At 34.7% G+C, this 26,468-nt stretch overlaps 2 protein-coding genes across 4 annotated transcripts in view; one reads left to right on the forward strand and one right to left on the reverse strand.

Moving 5' to 3' along the window:
* The window catches only part of LOC120635517, a 49,364-nt gene extending 36,391 nt beyond the window's left edge, over window positions 1-12,973 (reverse strand). Inside the window, exons 1-2 of the mRNA XM_039906537.1 lie at window positions 12,809-12,973; window positions 8,255-8,628 (exon numbers count right to left, since the gene is read on the reverse strand). Of these exons, the coding sequence (XP_039762471.1) occupies window positions 8,255-8,608 (354 nt within the window). The 5' untranslated portion in view covers window positions 8,609-8,628; window positions 12,809-12,973. The remainder of the gene's footprint in view (window positions 1-8,254; window positions 8,629-12,808) is intronic.
* A 931-nt stretch (window positions 12,974-13,904) lies between these two features.
* LOC120635683 (gastrula zinc finger protein XlCGF8.2DB-like) lies at window positions 13,905-26,073 on the forward strand. Of its 3 annotated transcripts, XM_039906781.1 has the most exons (5): window positions 13,905-14,411; window positions 14,644-15,015; window positions 15,399-15,447; window positions 24,445-25,416; window positions 25,453-26,073. In XM_039906781.1, the coding sequence occupies exons 2-5, from the start codon at window positions 14,689-14,691 to the stop codon at window positions 25,491-25,493; spliced, it is 1,389 nt and encodes a 462-aa protein (XP_039762715.1). In that variant the 5' UTR covers window positions 13,905-14,411; window positions 14,644-14,688; the 3' UTR covers window positions 25,494-26,073. The 3 variants fall into 3 exon arrangements, with proteins under 3 accessions (XP_039762715.1, XP_039762716.1, XP_039762717.1); XM_039906782.1 differs by having other exon boundaries at window positions 24,445-26,073; XM_039906783.1 differs by lacking the exons at window positions 24,445-25,416; window positions 25,453-26,073 and adding an exon at window positions 18,792-20,609.
* Window positions 26,074-26,468: the final 395 nt, after the last annotated feature.

A 26,468-nucleotide genomic window follows, 5' to 3' on the forward strand; every position in this document is an offset into this window, starting at 1 on the left:
TAATTTAGAAACAACCTATTGATTTACCAAAACATTTTTTTACTTTGCTTTGCTTTTAGATACATAGATCTTTTTTTCTTTCTTTTGCATAATACACACGTTTACATAGATGTCATTTAAATATAAATTACGAAGTCACAGTGTATTGCCATAAGCTGGCGTGCATATATACAAACCATTGGTTGCAATTAACACACGGAATCAATTTAAAAACATGCCATTTTAATACAGTACTATAATACAATAGAGGTAAACATAAAATTAGAGTAAAAAAAAATTAAAACATCAGATTTTTTTTTTTTTTTGTTTACTTGTGTGTTTCTTGTATTGTTTCTAGTTTGTGCAATAAAGTATTCTAAATAAATAAATAAAAATAAAATTTAATTGAAAATTCGTGTTCAATGTCAAAATAAAATACATATGTCAAAGTTGTTTTTTGTCATATTGGAAAAAAATCATCTACGGAGTAGAATTGCACGCCTCATAAGCGAAGCGTTGAGGTGGGTATTACTGTCAGTTTACGCACACAGTGATTCTCCAACTTACAACTGAATGTCACTTGTTTTATTCTTTGTTGCTTTTATAAGTGAATATGAATAGACAAATGTTGAGAAAAAAACACTAGTTTTAACACTCATGATATTTTCAAATCTCTTTTTATAAAATTGTTTAAAAAAGTTCTGTCTTGGACGTATGTGCGGATCCCGTATCTTGTGGTCACGATAACGAGTGAAATACTTCACTTATCGAGATGGTTTTTGTTTTTATAGGCTTCAGTATTTCGAGGAGTAGAAGAACTTTTCACGGTAGAATTAGATGTAGTTTAATTAATATTTACAAATAATCTCAATATTATTGTAATGAATGAGATTATGAGGCGAGCACTTTTGGATTTTCCAACTATTTTTCCCTTGCAACCATTTCTTCAACTTTTGCCTAAAATGTTTTATTGGAAGTGTTTTGAGATTGGTATGAAGTTTATTATAGATTTTTATTGCCATAGCGTAAAAAATTTTGCTAAATAGTGCGGTGTGATGCACTCTCGTAAAAACCAGTTTCTTTGTTTCTCAGAGCTTGCAAATGTGAACTCAAATGAATTATTATTATTTTTTCATAAGGTTCTAAATTGCAAAATTTTGCTAGTTTCTTTTTTTATGCTTCCTCAATAATTTATCTTTATGAAAGTGTAATTTACAGAAGCTGAAGTCTACTTACCATAGATTATTTAAATAAAAATGCGAGAACAAAAGCGACACAAACCTTGAACCACAAACCTTATTGAAAAACTTAACTCCCTACGAATAGCGATTAGATTCGCGTAATTCTATTTTGTACACTATGAGTTGAGTACCTATCTCAAATCAAATCTCAACTTTTATAGAAATAATAATAACAAAAACTTCTTTCTTCTATGTTGCAGATTAAAAGCAGGTAGGTAACATATTATGAAAATTAAGCTTCAATTGCTATACTCCACGAACAGCAGGAGAATCTGTATGGTGTAATTGATAATTTCTTCAATCCTTATACTCAACAAAATCAGATCTTCGGCAATGTACCCTCTACGCACGTTTCGGAGCATCTTCAGGAGATATTGACTTTACAGTGAACAGTTGTTGTTAAATTATAAATAACACAATACAGATTCCCCTGCTGATCGCGGAGTACAGCAAACTAAGCTTAATTTTCATAATATATTATGGATTTCCGCAAAGTAACGCCAATGCTTCTATCCAATACCAACAACAGGTAGGTAACTTTACTTACGTAGACTATCTTTTGTAGAGGGAAACATCGAGAGAAAACCTGAAATCCTAAAATTTCTCCTTATTGTCATCAAAGGCATGTTTAGTCTACCAAACGACTTTCCATTGCCGTAATAATAGAATAAAATACATATAAATAATGAAATCTTTATAATCATTTTATTTTTCACAAATAAATAAATAAATCTTTATAATAGTAATTGACTGGAATTTTTTTTTTTAGAAGTAAACCAAAAAATCCATGTAAAAGGGTACGTTGTAGTGATGTGCTTCTACAAAATAGATGTCGAAAAATTTATCTTTTGGATAAAAATAAAGACATCTATTTTAATAGCACATAATTTTATATTTAATTATTCATTAAATAACAACAATTTATTTAATAAAAACAATATTTTATTTACAAAAATTACGATCGATTATATACAGGCGATAAATAATAATCACACAAATTTAACAATATCTACAGAAAAAAAAAACATGTGACATTTCACCGATCGAATATTCGTTTCTATCTCTAATGGACGCATTTTTCACCTTTTAACTGTTTACTGTGAACAAGAATCAGAATTTCAGAATCAAATTTAGAAACACATAAAAACGTGTAAATGTAAACTAAATAATACTAATACTTCACTGGCTTTAAGAGTCACATACTGTCTTTGAGACTTATCAGTGAAACCGAAATGGCAATAGGTTTTAAGTAAAACTTAAAGTACAGCCCTACATCACAAGCAAAATTTAAATCTTGACTTGTCACTTTTTGAATCTTTTGTACAGGTACTATGCGCGTTGCGGTCTTTTATCTTCTATAGGGCTGCAATAATTAAACACTTGGTTAAACAACTGGGAAGAGAATGAAAAACAAATTTATATTTTTTTAGCGCTGCCCAAGTCTGTCGGTCCGATTGCCGCAACTGGAAAATGTTTATGTGATGAAGAATGCATGTTTTTCAGTACCTGGATGTGTATCTTATGTGTATATTATAAGTATTTATGTATATCATGAAAATGTTCATGATATACATAAATACTTTCACATTTTCACATATTTGACATTTTCACTTTTTAACACAAGCTGCGCTTACTTTGGGGCTAGATGGCGATGTGTGTTTTGTCGTAGTATATTTGAATTAACTATATAAAAGTTAATCTTAGAGTGAACATAATAAAGGGCATTTTGATACAAGTTGGAAAAGAATGTCATTTCTAAATATACATTCTGCATATGTATTGAGCTAATTTTTCTAATACAATATTGCGAAAAAATTAATAATAAACGAAATTATCGAAAAAAATCTCTATTACAACTATTTTTTTCGAATTTACACACAAAAAAAAATGCAGAAATATAATTTCGCGGTCTCTTTTTTAAAGGACATGGTAGAGCAACAATTTCTTTACATTCAGCTATTTAATAAAAATAATTGATCTTATATAATTTAAAAATAAGTTTTTTCTCATTAAAAACCTTTATGAATGTGATGCTACATACACGAGTAAAGCAAAACTAGTGCGGAAAAGAACATTTTTCCGCACGTTTATGGAAACACATAACACACAAAAATAGTTTATCACATTTCAAAGATATTTAAGAATACTTTAGCCGTTTTCTTTATAAATAATGTACAATAAAACTTATAACTAAATTAATTACTATGAGTCGCGTGGAATGGTGCTACAAATGCTGTTTGCATTTACGTGCTGAACCATGTGAACGGATTAGATGTCAAATGTTCAAAAGTTCTTTACTCTACGCCTATTAACAGCACTCCGTTCAATGAATTATATTATGTTATTATCAGGTCATAGTCAGAAATAAATACATACGATCTATTAATCTGTATACTATATTACATCTGATTTATATGTGTTAAAAAATATTATCAATAAACTCTGCATATAAAAAAAATATTAGCAGTGTGCACATCAGTGTGATTTAAGCGGATGCCCGCGTCTTCCTCTGTGTAATATTCCTGATTTCCCGGGAGCTTGAAGTGATCTCCCGTGTTAACAAATTCAAATTTTCTTTATTCATGTATTTCTATCACAGGCACTTACGAAGCGTTCATCCATATATGTTTATATAATTGTAAGGGGATGGTGATAACTTCGTTCGCCAACTTAAACCTAAAGCTACGAAGGAAATAAATTAATATTAATCTATGAAGTTACAGCAATAACACCCAAGCTTTTTCATCGTTTAAGTAATCCTTAACATTATAATCGGATTTTTCTGTAAGCTTACGATTTATATAAACTTTGAACTTATTGAGATCAAAGATCATTAGGTATTTTGTTATAAAATAATAGACAGTTGCCCTTGAATGAATTAACAATTTTATGTAGCCTAGTAAACTGCACAACAAGTTTATTTTTGCTTCTTATATTTATGTTGTTAGTCTATTTTCTTTTTAAATTATGTTATATTTTTATGGGCATAAGTTATTTTTTTCAAATATATACTGTCTATGCACCGTGATTATTTTAACTTCTTTAAATTTATCCTTTAATTACTCTCTTGGGCTCATTTCAAAAATTACAAACCTACCTATGCCCTTCTCCAGAAAGAAAGCTACCGAAAAATTTCCTTAAGATCAGTTCAATAGTTAATACAGTAGACGGCTATACGGTACGTTAGATGGAAGTCTCAAAGAATGCTTATCCCGTATGCTGCAGTGTCCTTATTTTATCATCTTTAGTCATACCTCTTTTTTCCTTCTTCAACTGGGCCGGTTCCTTAATTTTAGATTTGTAGACTTCGTAATAAAAAAAATCAGCAGAAACTTTCATTCCTTATTTTACCACCCTTAAAAGTTATCCAAAAAACCGTTGGTATAATAATTTGTATTAATTGGTATTAACCTAAATTCGAATTTCGGTGAATCTAACCTGATAAATACAGGACTTTCATACAATCTTATAACCCCTTTTTTTAAACCCTTAGGTTTAGATTTGTATAAAATATTTTCTGAACTGATGTCATATGCATTGAAATGAAACCCAATTATTTAAATTTCAGGTTTGTCGAACTAAAAATCTGCAAAACACTTTCACTCCCTAATAATACCACCCTTAAAGGGGGATTTCCATAATATCTAACTTCAAAAACATAAGAATAAATTGGTAATGTTGTACTGCAAGATGTACCGGAGATCCAAGACTTAGGAGTCACTATTGACAACAAGCTAAATTTCAGATCACATGTGAATAATGTTGTTACTAAAGCCGCGAAGATTCTGGGGTTCTTAAAACGTAATACGAGGGGGTTTTCCATTAAGACTAAAATTATATTATATAATGCCTTAGTGAGAAGCAGCCTCGAATACGCGAGTACTATCTGGAATCCTGCTTACTGCGTGCACTCGCAGCGCCTTGAAAGTATACAGCGCGCTTTTACTCGGCACCTGGCTTTTTATGTCAGTGGCCTTTCACACAGACAGCCATATAATCAGCGATTGGCAGTATTTAAAATGACATCTCTTCGTAACAGGCGGGATATTCTTGATCTGTGTTTTTTACATAAAATATTACAAAACAAAATTAAATGTAACAACCTTCTCAATCATATATCTCTGACTGTCCCGCGCCGGTACACCAGAAGTTGCAAATCCACAAATTTTTTTCATATACCATTTACTAAATCCCATCTCGGAAAACAAGCGCCTATTATACGTATTTGTGCGAAATACAACGATTTATCTAAAAAGATACCTAGCATCGATATCTTCCACGACTCACCCACAGCTTTTAGAAAAAAACTCACCGAACATCTATCGGTGAGTTAAATTTTGTGTTAAATTTTTTTTATTTTTTGCAAATTAAGTTTATATGACGCTTTGTCAATGCTATGTGCACTTGTCATTGACGTGCATATCAGTCCATGTGTTCGTGTGTGTCCTATGTTTAAAAAACGTGTAATATGCATGTTGTTAGTGCTCTTAAATAAATAAATAAATAAATAAGACTTTCATACAAATTTACAACCCCATAGCTGACGTCCTAATATAATCTAACTTTCAAATATCAAGTTTGTAGAACAATTCATGACAAGTTTTTCTCGCGAATTTTTCGCGTTTTAAATAACCTTAGTCATTGCGAGAGACATGTCCAAGATGTAATTTGGTATTTTGTTATTAAACAATACGAATTTCTTTTTACCAAATAACGGATTTATTATTAAAAAATCGTATTTCCTGTTTTTTTATCCTTATTTCACCGTACTATGAAACGAAAACAATACCCAAAAAAAAACATTCACTCGATTTGAAATACAACGACGAAGTCTGGAAAAATGCACCGGTATAAGAATGTGCAATCCTCACTTGTCGACAAGTTAAAAGCAAAACTTACGGATCCGCCTCGTTGAGTTTTGAGCGCGACCCACTCCAATCTTGTAATAGGGATCTGTATGTGAAATAAATGCACCGCTAGTTAGATATATTCTTGACTTTTAGATTAGAGGAGATGAAAAGTCTCATAACTTACGGTTTCGGTGTCAAATGACGAATGGGAGCATACGATGGTGACGGGGAGTCATGGACGAGCGGATCAATCTATAGACACAAAATAAGCTGTTAATTTCTTCATAACTAAAAAAAAAAGAAATACATTTAAAAAAAAAATCCAACAATTAGTACCTCTTCATTCTCGCTATCCTCCTCAAAAGAAACACCGCCCTCTTCCACCACGCCCTCATCCCCGCTACCATACCCATAGACAGTGGCGTGCATAGAGGGTATGCACAGGGTATGCAGATGATATATAATGAAGGAAATCTCCAGTAAGAGTAATAAATAATTAAGGGTAGGCTTTTATAACTCTTACAATGCCTATTCTTAAGTTTTTCATTATTCTTAATGGAGATTTACTACATTTTGTTTCATCTGCATACCCTGTGCATACCCTCTATGCACGCCACTGCCCATAGAGCATCGCTTTAAAATCTGGTGGAACAGTGCCTTCACCCTTCTAAAATGATATTAAAACAAAACTAAGTAAGAGAATCAATTTACACGTTACAATTGCACCAAAATCGATTCCGCCGTTTCAAGTACATTACGGAAGAAATATATAAAGTAACTAATTTTTTTTTGTTTAATGAATTGGCATCTCTTAGGCAAGCGCGTCTTATCTTAGGCCACATCTACGCTTTCCATCAGGTAAGATCGTGGTCAAGCCCTAGTCTATTCAAGTTAAAAAAAAAAACGGTAAATACGAAAGTGTGTTCGCTTATTTACCTTTCATTCACGCTCTCAAGCCATTATATCATAGTTAGTTAGTTGAAAGTACGGAGAGCAACGTAGCAAAACCCGGACAAAGACCGCGCGTAGCAGCTAGTAATTATTTCGTAAACTAAGCTAAACACTATTTTTTTTAAAAACGAGTATACTACGACGAATCGATACTACGATATCACGATGATGAAATTATGTCGATATCTGAAACATCGACACACATCACTATTATGTAGAACGCTACGAAAAATCTCGCGGCGAAATTACTGAAACTGTCAGATTATTTGGATCCCACGTATAAAACTTAACTTCTCTTGACAGTATTAACGGAGTACATGGATTTTTTTAAGTGGGTTTTGTTAATTATTACATTCATATTTGCATTCTATAATGAATACACCGATAAAGCTTAGATTCGCGTGAATGGAATTTGAATTTCGTAAACGCCACTACCTCAGACTTTATTTTCGGAACACATTAGTTTTTAAATATAACAATGATTTTTGCAATCAATTTGTAAGGAAATCACATTAAAAGCGTAGGCATAAATTACATTGCCCGTAATAAGAATTTAAAATGCAACTAATAAAACAAATCGTTTAACGTTTTGTATAAATGCATAATTAACTAGTTATTGCACAAAACACTGTACTTACCTCGAAAAAATAACATTTTTAAACACACAGCAATACAAGGGTCACCAAGTTTAGGCACAGATTCAAAATAATTTGGTTTAGATTTTTTTTGGAACGCCACCATTTGAATTTTGCTGTTAATCAAAAATTATCAACAAACAAAAATAAACAAAGCCGATGGCAGATGGAAATATACAGAAAAAAAAATCATTAACAGAATCCAATTCATAACAGGACACCTCCTGCGAGGACAATTTTCCTAGTAAAATAAGCCCATCCGTAGACAGTTTTATAAACTGAGTATTCCTATTTTTATTCTGATGACCAGTGTAAAAAAGTCGAGCAATGGCACAAAATTGTTAAAACAGACATGGGGCACAGCTAGTGTTGGCAGGATTTTTTTTTCCGTGCAAGGATATAAATTAATCTTCTCCCACGGCTTTATCAACTCTCCATTTCATACCATCCATTTTTTCCATATCATATCATCCGCCCGTTTAGTGCCTAAGCTGCATGCCACTGTGGACACATTAATTTTATCCCTCAGGGGATACAACTTCTGTCTCTTGCCCATAGCCATGCCGATGTCAGCATAACATAATAGCAGAATACTCACCACAAGCTGCATGCACATATGTTGGTTGTACTCGTGTTCATCAGTAAAGTCACTATAGCATAGTGAACATCCAAACGTAATGCTTTCAGTCTTCAGCGTAACCTCTGCTTCATCCAGTTCTGCAGCGGCAGGACAGTGAACTGGCGGCTGTCTGCTGCTGTCAACTGACATAGAGTCGGAGCATTTTTCTATTTTGACCACACAGGTATCATCAGATTTTATTCCAGTTTCTTGGCATCTTGTCTGTTTCTTACTGGGACGTCCTTTTTTCTTCAAGAATGAGTCCTCTCTTCTCTCCTCCTCCAATGCCGATACAAAGTTTCGCTTCGGTTGATTCTTTGAACTGCTCATCATGAGCCTTGTGATATTGTTATCTGAAACAAGTTTACTGTGGATAAGGACATAATTTTTCATCAGATAATTTAACGAAGAAACTTATACCAAGTAATTTTTCTCATAGCCCATAAAAAGAATATTAAACTTAAGGTAATTGCCCAATTTTGTTTGTTCAATCCAAGGTATATAAAGTGTGCAATCTCCCAATCATCACTAAAAATAATAAACAAAATAAATAAAATAAATAATTATCCTCAAACATAAATATAAAAAAAAACCGTGTGTGTACTTATGTACACGCGTTAGAAGTTATACTTAAAACTACTAAAAGATAAAAATCTTTTCAAAAATATCATCTTTCGCCAATAGAAAAAAGGTATTTAATACATTGAAAGGTTTATTATAACGCAATATCTAGTTGTCTTATTATCGGACCACCAAGTCTTACTCAACATTCAAATTCGAGATTTTTGTACAGTTGAATCAATAAATATAAATATAAATAAATATACTACACACGTCGCCATCTAGCCCCAAAGTAAGCGTAGCTTGTGTTATGGGTACTAAGATAGCTGATGTTTTACGCTTTTATAATATGATTCCTAAGGTAATTTTGGACCAGCAATGCATAAGTTTAAAGAATGTGTTAAAACACATTTATTACAGCGAGGTTATTATACAATTGATGAGTTTCTTAATGACAAGGTTGCTTGGAAGCATCCGCCTCCGCTTTCATCTCTCACAAGATAGTAAAATGAATGTTAAAATGTAAAATTTTGATGTTGGAAAAGAGCAACTGCTGAGTTTCTTGCCGGCTTCTTCTCGGTAGAATCTGCCTTTCGAACCGGTGGTGGAGTCGCTGCACACGGACAGACTTGACGTTTCAAAAGTGCTTGTATTAGGCCTACTTGAAATATATGAATTTTGAATTTTGAATATTTTTATGAATATAATAAATAAATACTTATAATATAAATATAAACACCCAGACACTGAAAAACATTCATGCTCATCACACAAACATTTTCCAGTTCTGGAATCGAACCCACGGCCTTGGACTCAGAAAGCAGGGTCGCTGCAAACTGCGCCAATCGGCCGTCAAAATGAAATCACCGTAATGAGCTCGCAGACTTTGACAATTGAAAGTGTACACTGCCAGAGCTTTTTTTGAATAAAAAGTTTTCTGCTGTACTGTGATTATACAGCACAGGAGAATTAGCCATATGCACCTCAGCTTGTGCAATTATAGAGTTGCGATTGTCGTGTGTTGAAGAAGATAAAAATGAATCATGAATATTATCACCATCATGATCAGCAATACCAGTACTGGACACCGTTGAGACATCTGGTCGATTTGTACTAGCACTGGTGGTAGCTAACTGAAATGATGGTTCAAAAGTCCTTATTCGCGAATTTGAAGTTGACGGGATAGATGAAATGTCAGTCACGGATGATTCGTTTGCTTGTGAAAGCATTATTTTTCGCAGCCTATAAGCACGAGTACGTTCTGCTCCTGTTTTTTTTATTGGTTTTTCTACGGAAAAGCCTTGTCGAATTTTTTCAGCTTCTTTGGCAGCTTTTTTTCGATTGTAATAGTTTTTACAGTGTTCCGCATTTGTTTTACCCATCTTGAAAACTAGAACAGAAATTGAATAGTACCATTAATAGTCATCAAATTTAAACTAAAAGAATCTTAGATTGATCTTAGATATCAATAATTAAAAAAATTTGGAACATCCAAAAGTGCACGACTCATTAATAAAATAGCTATCCAATTATTTGTCAATAAATAACGAAAGAAAAACGGGCAAAAAAAAAAGAAAAAAAAAAAAAAAAAATTTTACATTATATTAAACAGCTGTACTAGGAAAGTGATACACAAGCTCCTGGTGGAATAAAATGTACATAATATCTATAGATATAAATATATCACCATCCATGTTAATTTTACATGGATATATATAGATATACAGTCTTGCAGTTTTCGTTTTTTATTAATTGCAATTAAACTACACTGAATTAATTAATCATTCGCATTCAGTGACCTACAATCGTCGATTAGAATTTTTTTTTTTTTAAATTTAACTCAAATAATGGATTTTTTCACAAGTTAGAGTGTTTTCGGGTTTCACACATGACGGACAGGAAATTTTTTTGACCTATTTTGGTGTTTTTTTCCAATTCTATTGCAGTAAATCAATTTTTTAAAAGTATGGAATTAATCTCCATTAAATTATCAATCTTATTTTTAATGATTTCAAAGAAATCTTTGAAATCATTAAAAATAAGCTAGTAAATTGTTTAAATTTTTTATAAACACGCCACCTTTTATTTTATTTTACTGCTGAAAGCTGTTATTATTTTAAGTTGCTAGTTTTGTATCTAACTAGATAATACCACTTAGTTTTTAATTTCTTGTAAGTTAAACTGTTTCTTTTCACTGCAAGTTTATTTTTGCTTTGTTCAAATTACTGCAGTCACATTTTCTCTAAAATTATACATATGTTGAAAGAGAGCAAATGCTGAATTTCTTGCCAGATTAATATCTAGAACCTACCTTCAAAATCAGTGGTAGTAATCATGTACTTCAACATACATGACGAAATTAATGAATTTTGTTTTAATTTAATCATCATCATTGTTTCCACCGATCGACGTCCACTGCTGGACATAGGTCTTTTGTAGGGAGTTCCACAATACATGGTCCTGGGCCACTTGCCTCCAGCAGGTCCTAGCGACTCGCCTGATGTCATCTGTGCACCGCGTTGGGGACCTACGCTGCTCCATTCCAGCACTTTTAAGACCGCAACGTCCATCGGTTCTCTCAGTTAAGTGCCCTGCCCATTGCCACTTCAGCTTTGCGACTCACTGAGCTATGTCGGTAACTCTAGTTTTTCTAAGGATCTCCTAATTTCTGATCAGATCACATAGAGATACTCCTATCATAGCTCTCTCCATTGCCCACTGAGTGGCTCTGAGTCTTCTTATGAGGCCTACACACTGTTTTGATTTTGGTAGAGAAGATGTCACGAAGTTTCACAAAAATTTAAACTGGATGACGTGTCACCCACATATGGGTCACATTGATCCTCTCCGAGTGATATATTCAAAAAAATTCAATATTTATTTACTCCAACCAGGCCTAATTGATAAAAACAACTTACTTATATCAAGCCCAAATTAAGGATGCAATCAGTCTATATGTGCCATGAATAGAATAAATAAATAAATAAATAAATAAGTAAATATACACACATCGCCATCTAGTCCCAAAGTAAGCGTAGCTTGTGTTATGGGTACTAAGATAACTGATGAATATTTTTTATGAATAATATACATAAATACTTATAATATATAGATAAACACCCAGACACTGAAAAACATTCATGTTCATCAAACAAATATTGTCCACTCGTGGGAAGCGAACCCATAGCCTTGGACTCAAGCAGGGTCACTGCCCATTGCGCCAATCGGCCGTCAATAGCAAAATACATGTTTGGTTATAATATGTATGCAGCATGGCAACAGCTGAGATTCATCATATAAACTCGTTACCGGCCCATTACAAAGCACGGGTCTCCTTCCACAATGAGAAGAGTTAAAGCTGTAGTCCACCACGCTTACCCAGCCGTGATTGGCGGGCTGGTAATCTGTTAGCACTGTGACTAGTTAAATAAATACATGTGGGGCCCACTTAATAAGCCTCTCCTACCAAGGCAATGTTATCAATAAGGGCCATTTTTGTGCTGCAGTTATAATTCTATGTTGGTGCAAACCAAGTCTGGCAATCTCTTACGAGAGTTCACGAGAGATAATTATTAATTGTATGATTGCCAGCTGTTGCCCGTGTTTTTCGGCCGCAACGGTTTTTACAAATCCCGTGTGATTTTAACTATTATAGTGCCCCTATTGAGAAAAGAAAAGCTATGTCAGATCACGGTGGATCACTCGTGTTTCTTTGCGTTTTTAATTGGGTTGTATGTAAACGAATCAAAATTTCAGGCACAAATCACAGCAAATTGGCGTGTTTCAACTGTGCAACAAACTAACATGTAGGTACGCTATAAAATACAGTTGATACCTAGAAAATTAGTGCATTTGCAATACACAGCAACTATTCCGAATTTGTTGACACTAAGCAATACTAAAGTTTAATTAATATAAAGAATATTCATTACTTTAAATAAAATATAGGCTATATATAATTCAAATACTCACCGGTGAAAAGAAATCCCGTTACAGCGCTTCCTCGCTAGTCGTTAATATGCGGATGCGTCGCCTGAAGTGCTTTTTATCGCTAATATTTTTCCAATTCAATAGCAGTTTATATAGATTTTTCAAGAGCAGAACAAAACAATAATCAAACAAACCGTTGGCTCTACATAGCGAACACACAAAAACAGATGATTTGAAAAAAAAAAACTTGGTTTACGACTTTGGGTTCTAGGTCTTTCAAGTGAATAAACGAATATTGAATGAAAAACCGCTAACAAAAACTGCGAAATATGCGAATGCAATAGGAGCAAGGCTATGTAAAATAGATAAGAAAGAGATAAAAAAAATATGTTAAATGTAAAAATAGTGCTGTAATTTTTTTTTATTTTTTTGTTGCGCTCTGAGTGAATTCACGAGGATCGCAATGTGGGTTATTTGTTACCCGAATAGGTAATTAAATATTATAATGTTAAGATTATGTAAAAAACAAAAAAAAGCTACACTATCGCATTAGGTTTAAGTATTCTGTAATGATAGTGTTAGAATAAGAATATAAATAAATAAATAAATCATTCTCGTGTATGTATTCTGTGGTTTTTTATACTCTGAGTTAATTAAAATGTCAAGTAAAATATGGAGGGTAGAGGTAAGGAGAGTCATCTGTGTATATGAAAAAGTGTCGTCAAAATGTATTAAATTAGGATGGCGCCACATTTGCATCAGGGTAACTCTTAAAAGAAGCGCCAAATATAAATACCGTACTATTTACTGTTTACGAAATAAAATCACTCTAAACGCACGTTTGGTTATAATAAATCTGTAAGGTTATATTTACCACAATATTTTGTACAACGTAAGTTGTTGAAATTCTCAATAATTAACTACTTTAGTCGATAATGACATTAAATTTTTTAACTCGGCATACTTCAATTCATCTACGATTGCTACATTCATACCATACCCTGGGCATCCACCAGCGCCATTGTGGAGGATTTTTGAACTGTTATTTAGCGCAACAACTGGACACTTTTTCAACTTTTCTCCCATATAAGATGACTCTCCTTACCTCTACCCTCCATAAAGTAAAAAAAATGAAAATAAAAACAGCACAGCAAATATCGGAGAATTTCATATTTAATTAATTAATTAAGTAACTAGAAAAAGTGAAAATACCATGGTTACTACTGTGCCGTCTCTTTTTGTGCATAAAGAATATTTAATAATAACGACTTAAATATCGGCCCCAAGTTGGGGTAAAAATTCAACATTGTGTTAGTTATGTATCTTTAGAACCCTTTTGAGGCAATACCTTTGCTAGGAAAAAGCTTGTGATATAGCAGCATGTAAAGTGAGACGTGTGTGCGTTCACTGTTTTTGGACACAATGCACTGCATACAATAATGGCTGAGTGAGGATTCTGTATATTCTTAATTCAATGATATCTGCCATACCCTGCTAAGCTTCTCGAGTGACCCAGCGGGGAGCCGTACCAGTGGCACTACGTACAACGGAAGGTTCCGGCCGACCAAGTACGGAGACAAGCCTAGGGAAAGAAGAAGAAAAATAAAATCTGCCACACCCATCTCTTAACTAACCTGCGATTGCAGTAAGTGGATTCCTTGTAGTGAAATTAAAAAAAACAGATTGCCAGCCCACCACACACCACAGATTTACTACCAGCATGAGAAGGGCACACACTGGTCAAGTGTGATTGATGGTGGACTTTACTCGTCTTTGATAAAATTATAGAGGATTCACAGATGTGAAGATTTCCTCACATTCAAAGCCAGTATTCACTGATTGTTTAAGAATATAATAATATTTTTCCTTTTTTATAGCTCAACTGAATAAGCGGGTTAAACTGGTCACATTTGTAATTAAGGATGGAAAACTTAAAGATGGAAGGCCAGAAGTCTTCCAATACTGAATATGTAGTTGTATGTAAAATGGAGCGTTTGGATGGCTTAGACGTCACTACGGAACAGGAAGATGACAGCATAGACCTCACCTTTCCCAAAGATAACTTTTCCAACGCCATACTATCTGATACTCCAGAATTGGGGGAACAAGCCACAGACCCGTTAAGACCAATTAAAACAGAAACAACCGTCAAAATCACCCGTCTTGGCACAGAAGTGAAGTCCGAAAATGAAGACTCATCATCCAGAGGTACTGAGGGGTCGATGAAAATAGTGAAAACACATGTGAAAGTGAGTTGTATTATTATATTTCTAATTTTTTGGTTTACAGCAGATTTCTTACCAATTCAAAGAAGGGAAGATACACTTCGGTGAGTGTGGCAGCCTAATGGCGCAGTGGGCAGTGACAATGCTTTCTGAGTCTAAGCCCATGGGTTCGATTCCCACAAATGGTTTCTGTGATGAACATGAATGTTTTTCAGTGTCTGGGTGTTTACCTGTATATTATAAGTATTTATGTATACATATTTATAAAAATATTCAACAGTCATCTTAGTACCCATATCAAAAGCTACGCTTATATTGGGGCTAGATGGCGATGTGTGTATTGTCGTAGTATATTTATTAATGTATTATTATTTTTTTAAGAATTTGAAATAATTTTTTTTTTTCAGATGGAGCGTTTAGGTGAGACAACTTCGAGCTCAGACTCTACCTTACCTGGTAAGTTCTGGGGCTGTTATTAAAGGTCATAATAAAGTCCTTTTTTGCCATACTCTGTTGGTAGTACAATTTCTTTAACTTAAAACTACCTCAAACAAAAAACATCTAAATTTGATATGTGTCCGGGAGCTATGGTTATATACCTACTCAATAATCACAATAGACTTCGGCCTCGTGGACATCTGAGAGTTGTACATAACTTCAAATCCAAAATTCATGTACGCCTGTTAATCACCTACGGAGCCTTCATACAATATGTTTAAATGAAATGTATTTATTTGTATGAATATGTGAAAAATGTTCTTAACAATATTAAAAATCGCAAAAAATCCAGTCAGGCAATCCCAACATACAAAATTTGGTCAATTATATAAACAATCTACTTCTCAATACACAACATTAAAAGCCTTTGCTTCAGATCTTTAAATCAAATAATCTCTTCTTGAAAAAAACTCTTAAATATCTTTTTAAATGTCAAAAAAACACTGGTGACTTTAAGAAAAGGTTTGATATACGAACTCGAGAAAAGAGTTCTTTACATATTTACACACATGGCACTACAGTTTTCAAAAACATGGCTGTCCCAGGGCACTTATTGAATTTTAATCAAAATTCAAAATTCTTTTATTTCAAGTAGTCCTAATTTATAAGCACTTTTGAAATGTCAAGTCAGTCTGTTTGTAGTGACTCTACCACCGGTTCGGAAGGCAGATTCCACTGAGAAGAGCCGACAAGAAACTCAGTAGTCGCACTTTTTCAACATCAAGATTTGCAATCATTTTTCTATCTTGCGGGAGATGAGAGCGCAGCTGGCTGCTATCAATCTAGGTAGATTGTCATTAAGAAATTCATCAAATATTTAGTAACTTCGCTTTATTACATTTGTTTTAACACATTGTTTCATTGATTATGTTCATTGTTCATTGATTATCTGATTATTAACCTTTCTAGAGTCTGGGTTAGATTTAACAAAACTCTAAAATATATATGCTAGGTAGTTTGAGGATTCCCAAACTTTTAAATATTAGTCTACACGAATCGAATGGGGCCGTTCACACCATTTTTGAGCAATTAATCCTCTTATTTTTACCCGTGGAATTTCCCATACTTCAGAATGCAATAAACATATCCGTAGTATGTACTAAGAACAGTGTTTATTGCTGAAGTTTTTCTTCGACGTCTGATTTCCAATTACAGTGTTTGTCTAAACTCAACCCTAGGAAAGTAACTTCGCCTGTCTCTTCAGTTGTTTAGTTCTGATTATTAAGAATTAGTTTAGTCTTTATGGAATTATTATAGTTATCTATTTTATTATTTATGTCAATTTCATTATAAGTATACTATTAGAAGATCTCAATATAAGTGAAATGTCATCTGCATTTAGAAAACATTTGTCAGTAATAACGTCTGGTAAGTCATTAATGTACATAATTAATAATAAAGAACCGAGTAGGGTGCCTTGGGGTACTCCGAAGTTATTTTGTTTACAATATGGTGAGGCAAATTTAAGCCTTCTTAGCTTTGAGCTAAAGCCTAAAGGTTCCAAACGCGCCCCGCTCTGAGAGAAGAGCCCACAGCAAACTAAGCCGCGTTATTTTTTTCGTTATCATCATCTTAAAGTTAATTCATATTTAGCTATGAATTTAGAGAAATTCATACCCAAGCTTTTTTATCGTTCAAGTAATCCTTAATATGATGATAGGAAAAAAAATTTATAAGCTTTCGTTTTATACAACATGTAACTGAATGACGAAATAATGTTGAAGGATGTAAAAGTATATTTTATAAGGAATAACCCTCTAAGCCTGTGGAATCAATCAAATCAAAAGAATCATATTTATTTTTCCACACAAACGAATTCAAAACATTCAAAGTGTTTACTTATGACAATGCAATTGAAGATAAAAGACCGACACGCGCATAGTACCTACTCTACGCGACGCGTACCTAATAGTAACAGGAGTCACGTAATCTGATTTCTTCAGTAAAAACTATTAGGTTTTCGGTTTCACAGATAATTCTCAGAGACAGTACGTAATTTTCCTCTAATGAAATATTATTTCGGTTTCGTTTTCACACGTAGTATAAACTTTGAACTTATTGAGAGACATCTCAAAGATTTCATTAGGTAATTACTTATATAATAATATACAATTTCCCTTGAATGAACTACCATATTTGGTCCTGATTTGTGAAAACTTCGTTAGCGCGATGCAGAACTTTCGTAGCGCCATCTAGTTAGGTAATGTGGAGACCGCAAAAATAATATTTTTGGATAAGAATTGCGGTAGGGGCAATTTGGGAATACTTAATTTAAGAGTAACTAAAATTCACAAATTACTGCTAGTGGCAACGATGTCCCCCTAACGACAAATACGTGCCGTTAAGCGATTTAGCGTCAATCAAATGTTAAAAATATCTTTATTCAAATAAGCCCGTAGATGGTAATGATGATTACGTGAGAAATGTGTACACGGTTGTGAGATGATGGCGATAACCATATTCGTAAACTTAAACAAATGTTACCACGAAATAAATCTAACTTAAAACCTTTAAACATAGTAATATTGGAACACCTGTATAACGTATGCATTCGGGGCAGCGCCAAACCGGTCGCTCGTATCTACTGAGCGACGCGATGGCTCGCAGTACAGAATTACCTACACTGGATTTATTAGTGTGCTAAATATTGTATTTTGTTAAAATATGCAAATTCAAATTCAAATTAGTAGTTTGTGTAATAAAAATAAATAATTAAAAAAAAACGGAAGCTACGAGGGTGCCAACGCGTCCTGGTCATAAGAAACTGACAACAAACTTAGCCGGGTATTCTTTTTTGTTATCACCATCTCACATTGTCATTAAAATTATAAGAAGAGCAAGCTGGTTAGAGCAATCATTCACACCCAATCTTTTTTTATCGATTATACAGTCTTTTATTATGTAATAGGACTTTTCTAGAAGCTTACGTTCGTGTACGGTAATATAACTTTTAGGAATCGCTTCCTTTTGGGTACCATTACTTCGCTCTACTAAGCTTCTTCCGGTATTGGTTGAAACAATATCGCAGTGCGAATCGAAAATAAAGTTTATTAGAATAATTTTATTTTTTTAGTTTTTGAAATCTTGTAGTTGTAGTTTTATTTAAATTTTAAATTCTAATATTGTTTTTCATATTTTGTATTATTTGCAATTTTACTTTGATTTAAGATCGTAGATAACAGGTTAGCCCGCTACAATCTTAGACAAAAAAGAAGTCTAAAAATGAAAAATATAAAAATAAGTCCTAGCCAAGCAACCGGGGCGCAGCTAGGCCTTTTTTTGTGATGTTTATTTCTTTTCAGACTCGCCCGCGCCCAAGAAACGTCGTCGCTCAAAACGCGGCACTCGTACCGTCACGGCCCTCGCTTGCGATTTCTGCGAATACAAATGTAAACACCAGAGCGTACTCGCCATGCATTTGAGGCGACACACGGGCGAAAAGCCTTTCATTTGCGACTATTGCGGCGCCAAATTTACGCGAAAGCACGACCTAACCAGTCACATTCGAAGACACACGGGCGAGAAACCCTTCAGATGCGGCCGCTGTAATGCTAGGTTTATAAGGAAATACGACTTGACAGCGCACACAAAACTGCACACGGGCGAGAAAGCATTCCCCTGCGAGCGATGCGATAGGAAATTTGCATGCAAAACTCGTTATACCGTACACATGAGAAGTCACACGGGGGAGAAACCTTTTAAATGCAATATATGTAGAGCTCAATTCGCTGTGAAGCAGAATTACGACGGCCATATGCGCTCGCACACGGGGGAGAAACCGTTCGCCTGCGATCGGTGCGACGCTAAGTTTAAACACAAAAAAAGTTTAGTATTCCACATGAGGACTCACACGGGGGAAAAACCGTTCACGTGTGACATGTGCCGGAAAAAATTTTCAGCTAAGCAATATTTGATCACCCATATAAACTCCCATTCAGGCTTTAAACCTTTTACCTGTAGGCATTGCGGTACTCGTAATAAATCCAAAAAGTGTTTGACCGCTCATCTGGACAAGTTCCACAGAGGCAAAAATAAAGTTAAACCAATTTTGGGTCGTGAAAAAAAAGATAAACATTAAAACAAAGTTCCTGTGATAGATTTTCGTTTATCATTTTATTATAGGTATTTATGTATGCAATTCGTCGGTTATCTTAGTACCCATAACACAAGGCTACAAGCTACGCTTACTTTGGGGTTAGTTGTTGAAGTTGGTAATATAATTGTTTATTATTTGTTTAAATGTTTTGCGAAATTTGTAGATCAAATTTCGTTATCCACATGAGAACTTACATTTGTAAAAAACTTAGATCACGCTGATAAATATATAATGGAAAAAGAATCCTATTGATGTTTCATAATTTAAATAAATGGGCTGTGCTAAGATCACTGCAGAGATGCCGATTAGACTTCCGGTATATCGAAGTGTTAAAGTGTTAGTACAAAATCACCTTAATGTCAGTTCATATACAGGACCAGACTACGAGACCAATCCAATAGCAGCGAGGAGTTTGAGAAACTGGTTGCGTTGGAGGACGTCTTTAAGCGTCTGGATTGGAACGGACTTGGCATCAACATCAACGGCGCGTACATCACTCAACTTCGGTTTGCCGACGATGTTGTAATAATGGCAGATACTCTGCGAGACCTTAATACGATGCTCAATGACCTCAGTAGTCTCTCAACAATTGGTCCTTTGCACGAACATGAGCAAGACAAAGATTATGTCCAACGCTCATGTTCCTCTTTGAGAGCACTGCACTCGAAATTGTCAACGAATAGCTTGGCCACACGATCTAATTAGATAGTTCCAATTTAGAGAAAGAGTTAAATCCGCCGAATCCAACTGATGGACAGCGTCCGTGACATCTTGTCGACCAAAATACCTCAGTCCAGTCTTGGAACAATGAAGGCTAATAAGAAGGCTCAGAGTCCAGAGCGGGCGATGGAGAGAGCTATACTTGGTGTATCTCTACTTGATTAAATCAGCAATGAGGAGATCCGTGGAAGAACCAGAGTCACTGACTACTAGCTCGAAGAGTCGCGAAGCTATAGTGGTATTTGGTGCGGCATATAGCTCGGTGAGCTGATGGACGTTGGGATCCCAAAAAAGTTGGAATGACGACCCCGCACCGGTAAACGCATGGTTGTGGTCCCCGGACGAGGTGGACGGATGACATCAAGCGATTCGCGGGGAGACGCTTTCCCCAAGCGACCGAAGACCGCGGTATTTGGAACTTCCTTCGAAAGCCCTATGTCCAGCAGTGAATAAGGATGAGATAATTCTGCATTGATTTGCGTCATTTGTAGATGAAACAAATTCTGTGATCCACATGGAAACTTACATTGTAAATAACTTTAATTTATTATATTATTAGGGCTAAATTAATTTTAAGTTTACACCCAATTTACTAGTCACCTTGATAAATCTATAAATATAGCGATTTGGATTTTATCATATACATTATAGTTATATATATTATTAAAATTTACATAACATGCTGCATTGTCGTATTAGGATAACTTTTTCCTGTAATGACAAAAATGTAAGATGGGAATAAATAAATAAATAATTTCAAAACTCTATTTAAGGTCCATAATTTCAAAAAACCGTTTATATTAATTATAAGACCGATTAAAAAACCAAAGTTTTATTACTAAACTGTTTTAAAACGAGACAAGATACATGGTTGTTATTTTCCTGTTATATCATCACAAATCCCACAGTACAGTAATACAGAGGTAGTTTATGAGATTGTAACAAACGTACAAAATAACATGAGTTCGTTTTATCATTCTTTTAACGCAATACTAAAAAGCAATTCAGAGAGGTTCACTTTGATGGATGACTGATGATAGGTAATACTTAGGAAATTAGTATTTTAAGTGAGTTTTTCAGTATTTCAATTTAAGAGTAAGAATAAAAGGCGGATACAATATGGCTTCAATTACTTATTCATAGAAGCGTGGGTACGCTTGCTAAATCGGACTTGGACATGACTATTGTAGAAAGTAGTAGATAGTGGTAGGCAATTGTAGAATGTAGCAGATAATGATAGGCAATTGTAGAAAGTGGTAGACAATTGTAGAAAGTGGTGGATAGTGGTAGAGAATTGTGGAGAATGCTAGAAATTAGTATATAGTAGTAGTCAATAGATAGTGGTAGACAATAGTGGAATCTGTTTGATGTGGAAGAAAATGGTAGAGAGTTGTATATATTAGAGACAATGATAGAACGTAGGTAATAGTTTTAGAAAATGGTAGATAGTGATACTCTTAGAAGTTGGTAGAACATTATATAAATTGATACATATTGAAAGTTTTGGATATTGGTAGTAAATGGTATAAAGTTGTAGAAAAATTGTAGACCACTGTCAATCACTAACTGCCCGCTGCACTCTATAACTCTGTGTCATTTCTAACCAAAAACAGACTCTTCCGTCTTCCGTTCTGAGATAGATACCTATGCCATTTTTACAGCGACCATCTTGAATCCGCCATTTTAGACTTTTTTCAGATCATTCAGAATTGAATAGGTTACGAGTATTATTTTGTTTGAGTAGCTCATCTTTATTAACCTGTCCGTACTCTTCAGCCATCTTGCTGACCCTCGATCATCACCACTCTCGATGTTTTCGCTTCAAACGAATTTTACTCTCAAGTTTTATTTATTTATGAGCTTTCAAAGTGAAACTAACAATACCTTTACACATAAGGGTGATGTCATATTTTTTTATCACATAAACCATTGATGTTGCCAAAACTTAGTTAAACGTAAACGATAACATTAACAACAAAATGCTTGGGGATACCAAGCGAAATTTACATAAGAAAAAGTGAGAAGAATTTATCATACTATATTTCCATAATAATTTTCCTATAAGTGCCAATTTTGATGTGAAAATGTTCGTCTCACTATATTGTTACTGTTAGAAAAAGTTGTTTCGCTTACTCAAGGCTTTTCTACAACCGTGGCACCAAAAAATAAATCTACATGCGTAGGCCTAACTATAAGGGGTACTTTAAAATAACTAACTAGAGAATTGTAGTCTGTAGTAGAATTGTTGTCTTTTGAAACTCCATTAAAGTATTCATTCATAACTAATATGACAAAATAAAATTAATATGTGCGAGAGTGATTAGATATTATACAAAGATGTATTCATATTATAAAAAGTTGTAATAAACTTTTAGAATATTTTATCGGCCATGTAAAAAGAAAAACATATTATCAACTCTGAAACTCAATATATTTACACAATTTTAACGCGATAGAATAATTGTTATTTGTTTTAAAATAACTTAATTCACGATTTAAATGTAGTAGTTTAAATTACATGTTAGATATAATATTATATTTTGTGTACTCTAAATTAACAATATATATAGACTGACATTCCGTAAACTATTGTGAGTATATGTGTATTCAATGTATTTAGTTGATACCTAGGATTTAATTTTTGTATATGTGAATACAAAAACGACTCCGAATTTAAGTTAACCGTTGACTACATCCAGCGTCTCATATTAGATTTATCGTGTCTACGTAATGTCACGATAAATCCAACATGGTGGATATGATATAACAGACAAAACAATATGTATATATTTCATAGAAATGTCTTGATTACAAAAGTATGTAATTTAATATTTCAAGCGAGAGGAAAGCATCAACTTATAAAGCACGCCATAGTCTAGGATGCATCATGAATTTCAATAGGACATGAAGACATGATTGAAACTCAGTTGCGGATTTCTTGAAGAAATATAAAACTCAGCTGCATAAAAGCTAAAAACTAAGGAGTTGTATAAAGTATTAGACCCAGATTAAACAACGAAGATGTGATATTTCACAAAGAGGATGTGATATTTCACAAAGAGGCGGTGACTGACGTTTGACGACATGGTCACAATTGGCAATTTTGGAAAGCCAACTGTATAAATAACACCACTTCGGTGGCCACCGACTATACCTTTTTGTTCCTTATGAGATTTTTCTTATTAAATAGGGGTTTTAAATTTTTTTATACTTTCTTTTGATGTGAAACATCTATAGGCGGAGGGTAAACCTGATTTTTGGCGTGGCGACACAGGCCGTACCGACGACCACGGTATATGATTGAATTTTTGTATTTCGTGTGTAACAATAAAAATTAATATTAATTTTGTAATAAAACAGTCAGGACTTACAAAAAGGAGTGGTTATCCATTTTGTATTTTTTTTTTATTTGTGGAACAAATTCGTGATGCTTTATCTTTTGACGTGACAACGTCTTATAAATTGGTTTGCCGGGTGACACTTCAAGAAACTGCGTTACGCTCCGCTCACGTTATGCGCTCACAATGAGAGCGAGTGAGAGGCACGCGTCCCTTCCACTCGGGCATGGTTAGCCCGCCTAAGAGCGAGAGAGACAGACATAAAAAGTGAAAGGCACGCGTCCCTTTGTAGTAAACGCTGTTTCATTGTACGCAAATGTATTGCAAGTTATTGTATGTATATTTGTATATAAATACGTATGTATGTGTAAAGGTAAAAATAAAATTTTGTTAATATGAAATTCAGTGCGAGATTCTTTGTATAAATTAATGTTTTAAATATAATTCTTTGTATAAATAAATGTTTTAAATTGTTACTATTATTTCATCCTTCTTCCTACTATACGAATGAATATTCACATTAAAATTATTTTACCACTCAAAGTCGTTGTCACGTAAAACTTTCGCCCGTATACCGACTTTACAGGCAACCAATTTTTTTATTATACAATAGCTGCAATAACTTACTGAAAACAATTTCGACGTTTCACATCTGCCAGGCGCCTCGTGACGGCTCGCACGTTTTATTTATTTCAGCTTTTATCTAGCCAATTTTTAGATTTTTATAAAAAATAAACTTCTATGCTTCGGGTTTCTGTTTTTGCAATTTTATTTTACATAAGAACAATATTTACCTTTCAGGCGCTTCTTTGTCGAAGAAAGGCCTGAAGACTCAACACGTTGACGCCGATGAGAAAACTAACTATTGCAATATTTGCGAGTACAAATGCAGGCACAAAAGTAACTTAATGATACACATGAGGACGCACAGTTGCGAGAAACCTTACATATGTGCTCAGTGCCACGCGGGGTTCAAAATGAAACACCATTTAAATGAACACATAAGAATTCATACGGGAGAGAAACCGTACGTGTGCGACTTATGTCAAGCAAAATTCTCAGCGAAAAAGACATTAGTATGTCATATGAGGAGTCATACCGAGGAAAAACCATACGCGTGTGGCCAGTGCCAGGCGAAATATAAATTCAAATTTCATCTAACTGTCCACATGAGAGTTCATACCGGAGAGAAGCCGTATATATGCGTTCAGTGTCCGGCGAGATTTGCGCGGAAATACGATTTAACATGCCACACGAGGACTCACACTGGCGAAAAGCCGTACAGCTGTTCTCAGTGCGAGGAGACGTTTAAATGCAAAAACCATTTGACCTACCACATGAAGTCACACACGGGCGAGAAACCGTTCACCTGTGTGCAGTGCCATGCGAAGTTTAAAACCAAATACCATTTAACCGATCACCTGAAGTCGCACTTGAGCGTGAAGCCGAACATCTGCGGCGAATGCCAGGCTACATTCGTGAGAAAGTGCGAATTGAAAATACACATGAAACTGCACACCGGCGAAGACCTTTTCTCGTGCGACCTGTGTGCCAAAACATTCATCCGCAAGAGAAGCTATGTGATCCACATGAGAACTCACACTGGTGAAAAGCCGTTCGCTTGCGACCTGTGCCCGTCCAAATTTGCTAGCAAACCTTGTTTTAGAGTCCACATGAGGATACATACGGGAGAGAAACCCTACACCTGCGACGTATGTCTGGCGAAATTCGCGCATAAAAGAACTTTGGATTTTCATACGAGGCAGTTTCACATAAGCAACCCCTGATCTTGTTCATGTACACAAAGCGTAACTTCGCTAGGCTTACTAGGAACTCGCTCTGCAATATGATACCAATCAACCTGATCAATAGAGTAAGTAAGCTCTGTCACAAGTTCTACTAGAAGTAACTAAAAAGCTTAATTTCTAATAATAATGTAGAATAGGCTTACGCCTCGTCAATAAACATGGCGCGTAACGGAAAAATATGACTTAGAAATGAAGATGGCGCGTAACAGAAAAACGTTACAAGTTAACGCGTAACAGAATGACGTTACAAGATGGCACGTGACAGAATGACGTTACAAGATGGCACGTGACAGAATGACGTTACAAGATGGCGCGTAACAGAATAACGTTACAAGATGGCGCGTAACAGAAAAACGTTACAAGTTAGCGCGTAACAGAATGACGTTACAAGATGGCGCGTAACAGAAGAACGTTACATGATGGCGCGTAACAGAAAAATGTGAAAATATGGCGGGTAACAGAAAACGTTACATGATGTCGCGTAACAGAAAAACGTCACAAGATGGCGCGTAACAGAATAACGTTACAAGATGGCGCGTAACAGAATGACGTTACAAGATGGCGCGAAACAGAAGAACGTTACATGATGGCGCGTAACAGAAAAATGTGAAAATATAGCGGGTAACAGAAAACGTTACATGATGTCGCGTAACAGAAAAACGTCACAAGATGGCGCGTAACAGAATGACGTTACAAGATGGCGCGTAACAGAATGACGTTACAAGATGGCGCGTAACAGAAGAACGTTACATGATGGCGCGTAACAGAAAAATGTGAAAATATGGCGGGTAACAGAAAACGTTACATGATGTCGCGTAACAGAAAAACGTCACAAGATGGCGCGTAACAGAATAACGTTACAAGATGGCGCGTAACAGAATGTCGTTACAAGATGGCGCGTAACAGAAAAACGATACAAATGGCGCGTAACAGAAAAACGTTACAAGATGGCGCGTAACAGAAAAACTTGAAAATATGGCGCGTAACAGAAAACGTTACATGATGGCGCGTAACAGA

The sequence above is a fragment of the Pararge aegeria genome, chromosome 27, assembly GCF_905163445.1.
Source record: "Pararge aegeria chromosome 27, ilParAegt1.1, whole genome shotgun sequence".
NCBI classification, from domain to species: domain Eukaryota; kingdom Metazoa; phylum Arthropoda; class Insecta; order Lepidoptera; family Nymphalidae; genus Pararge; species Pararge aegeria.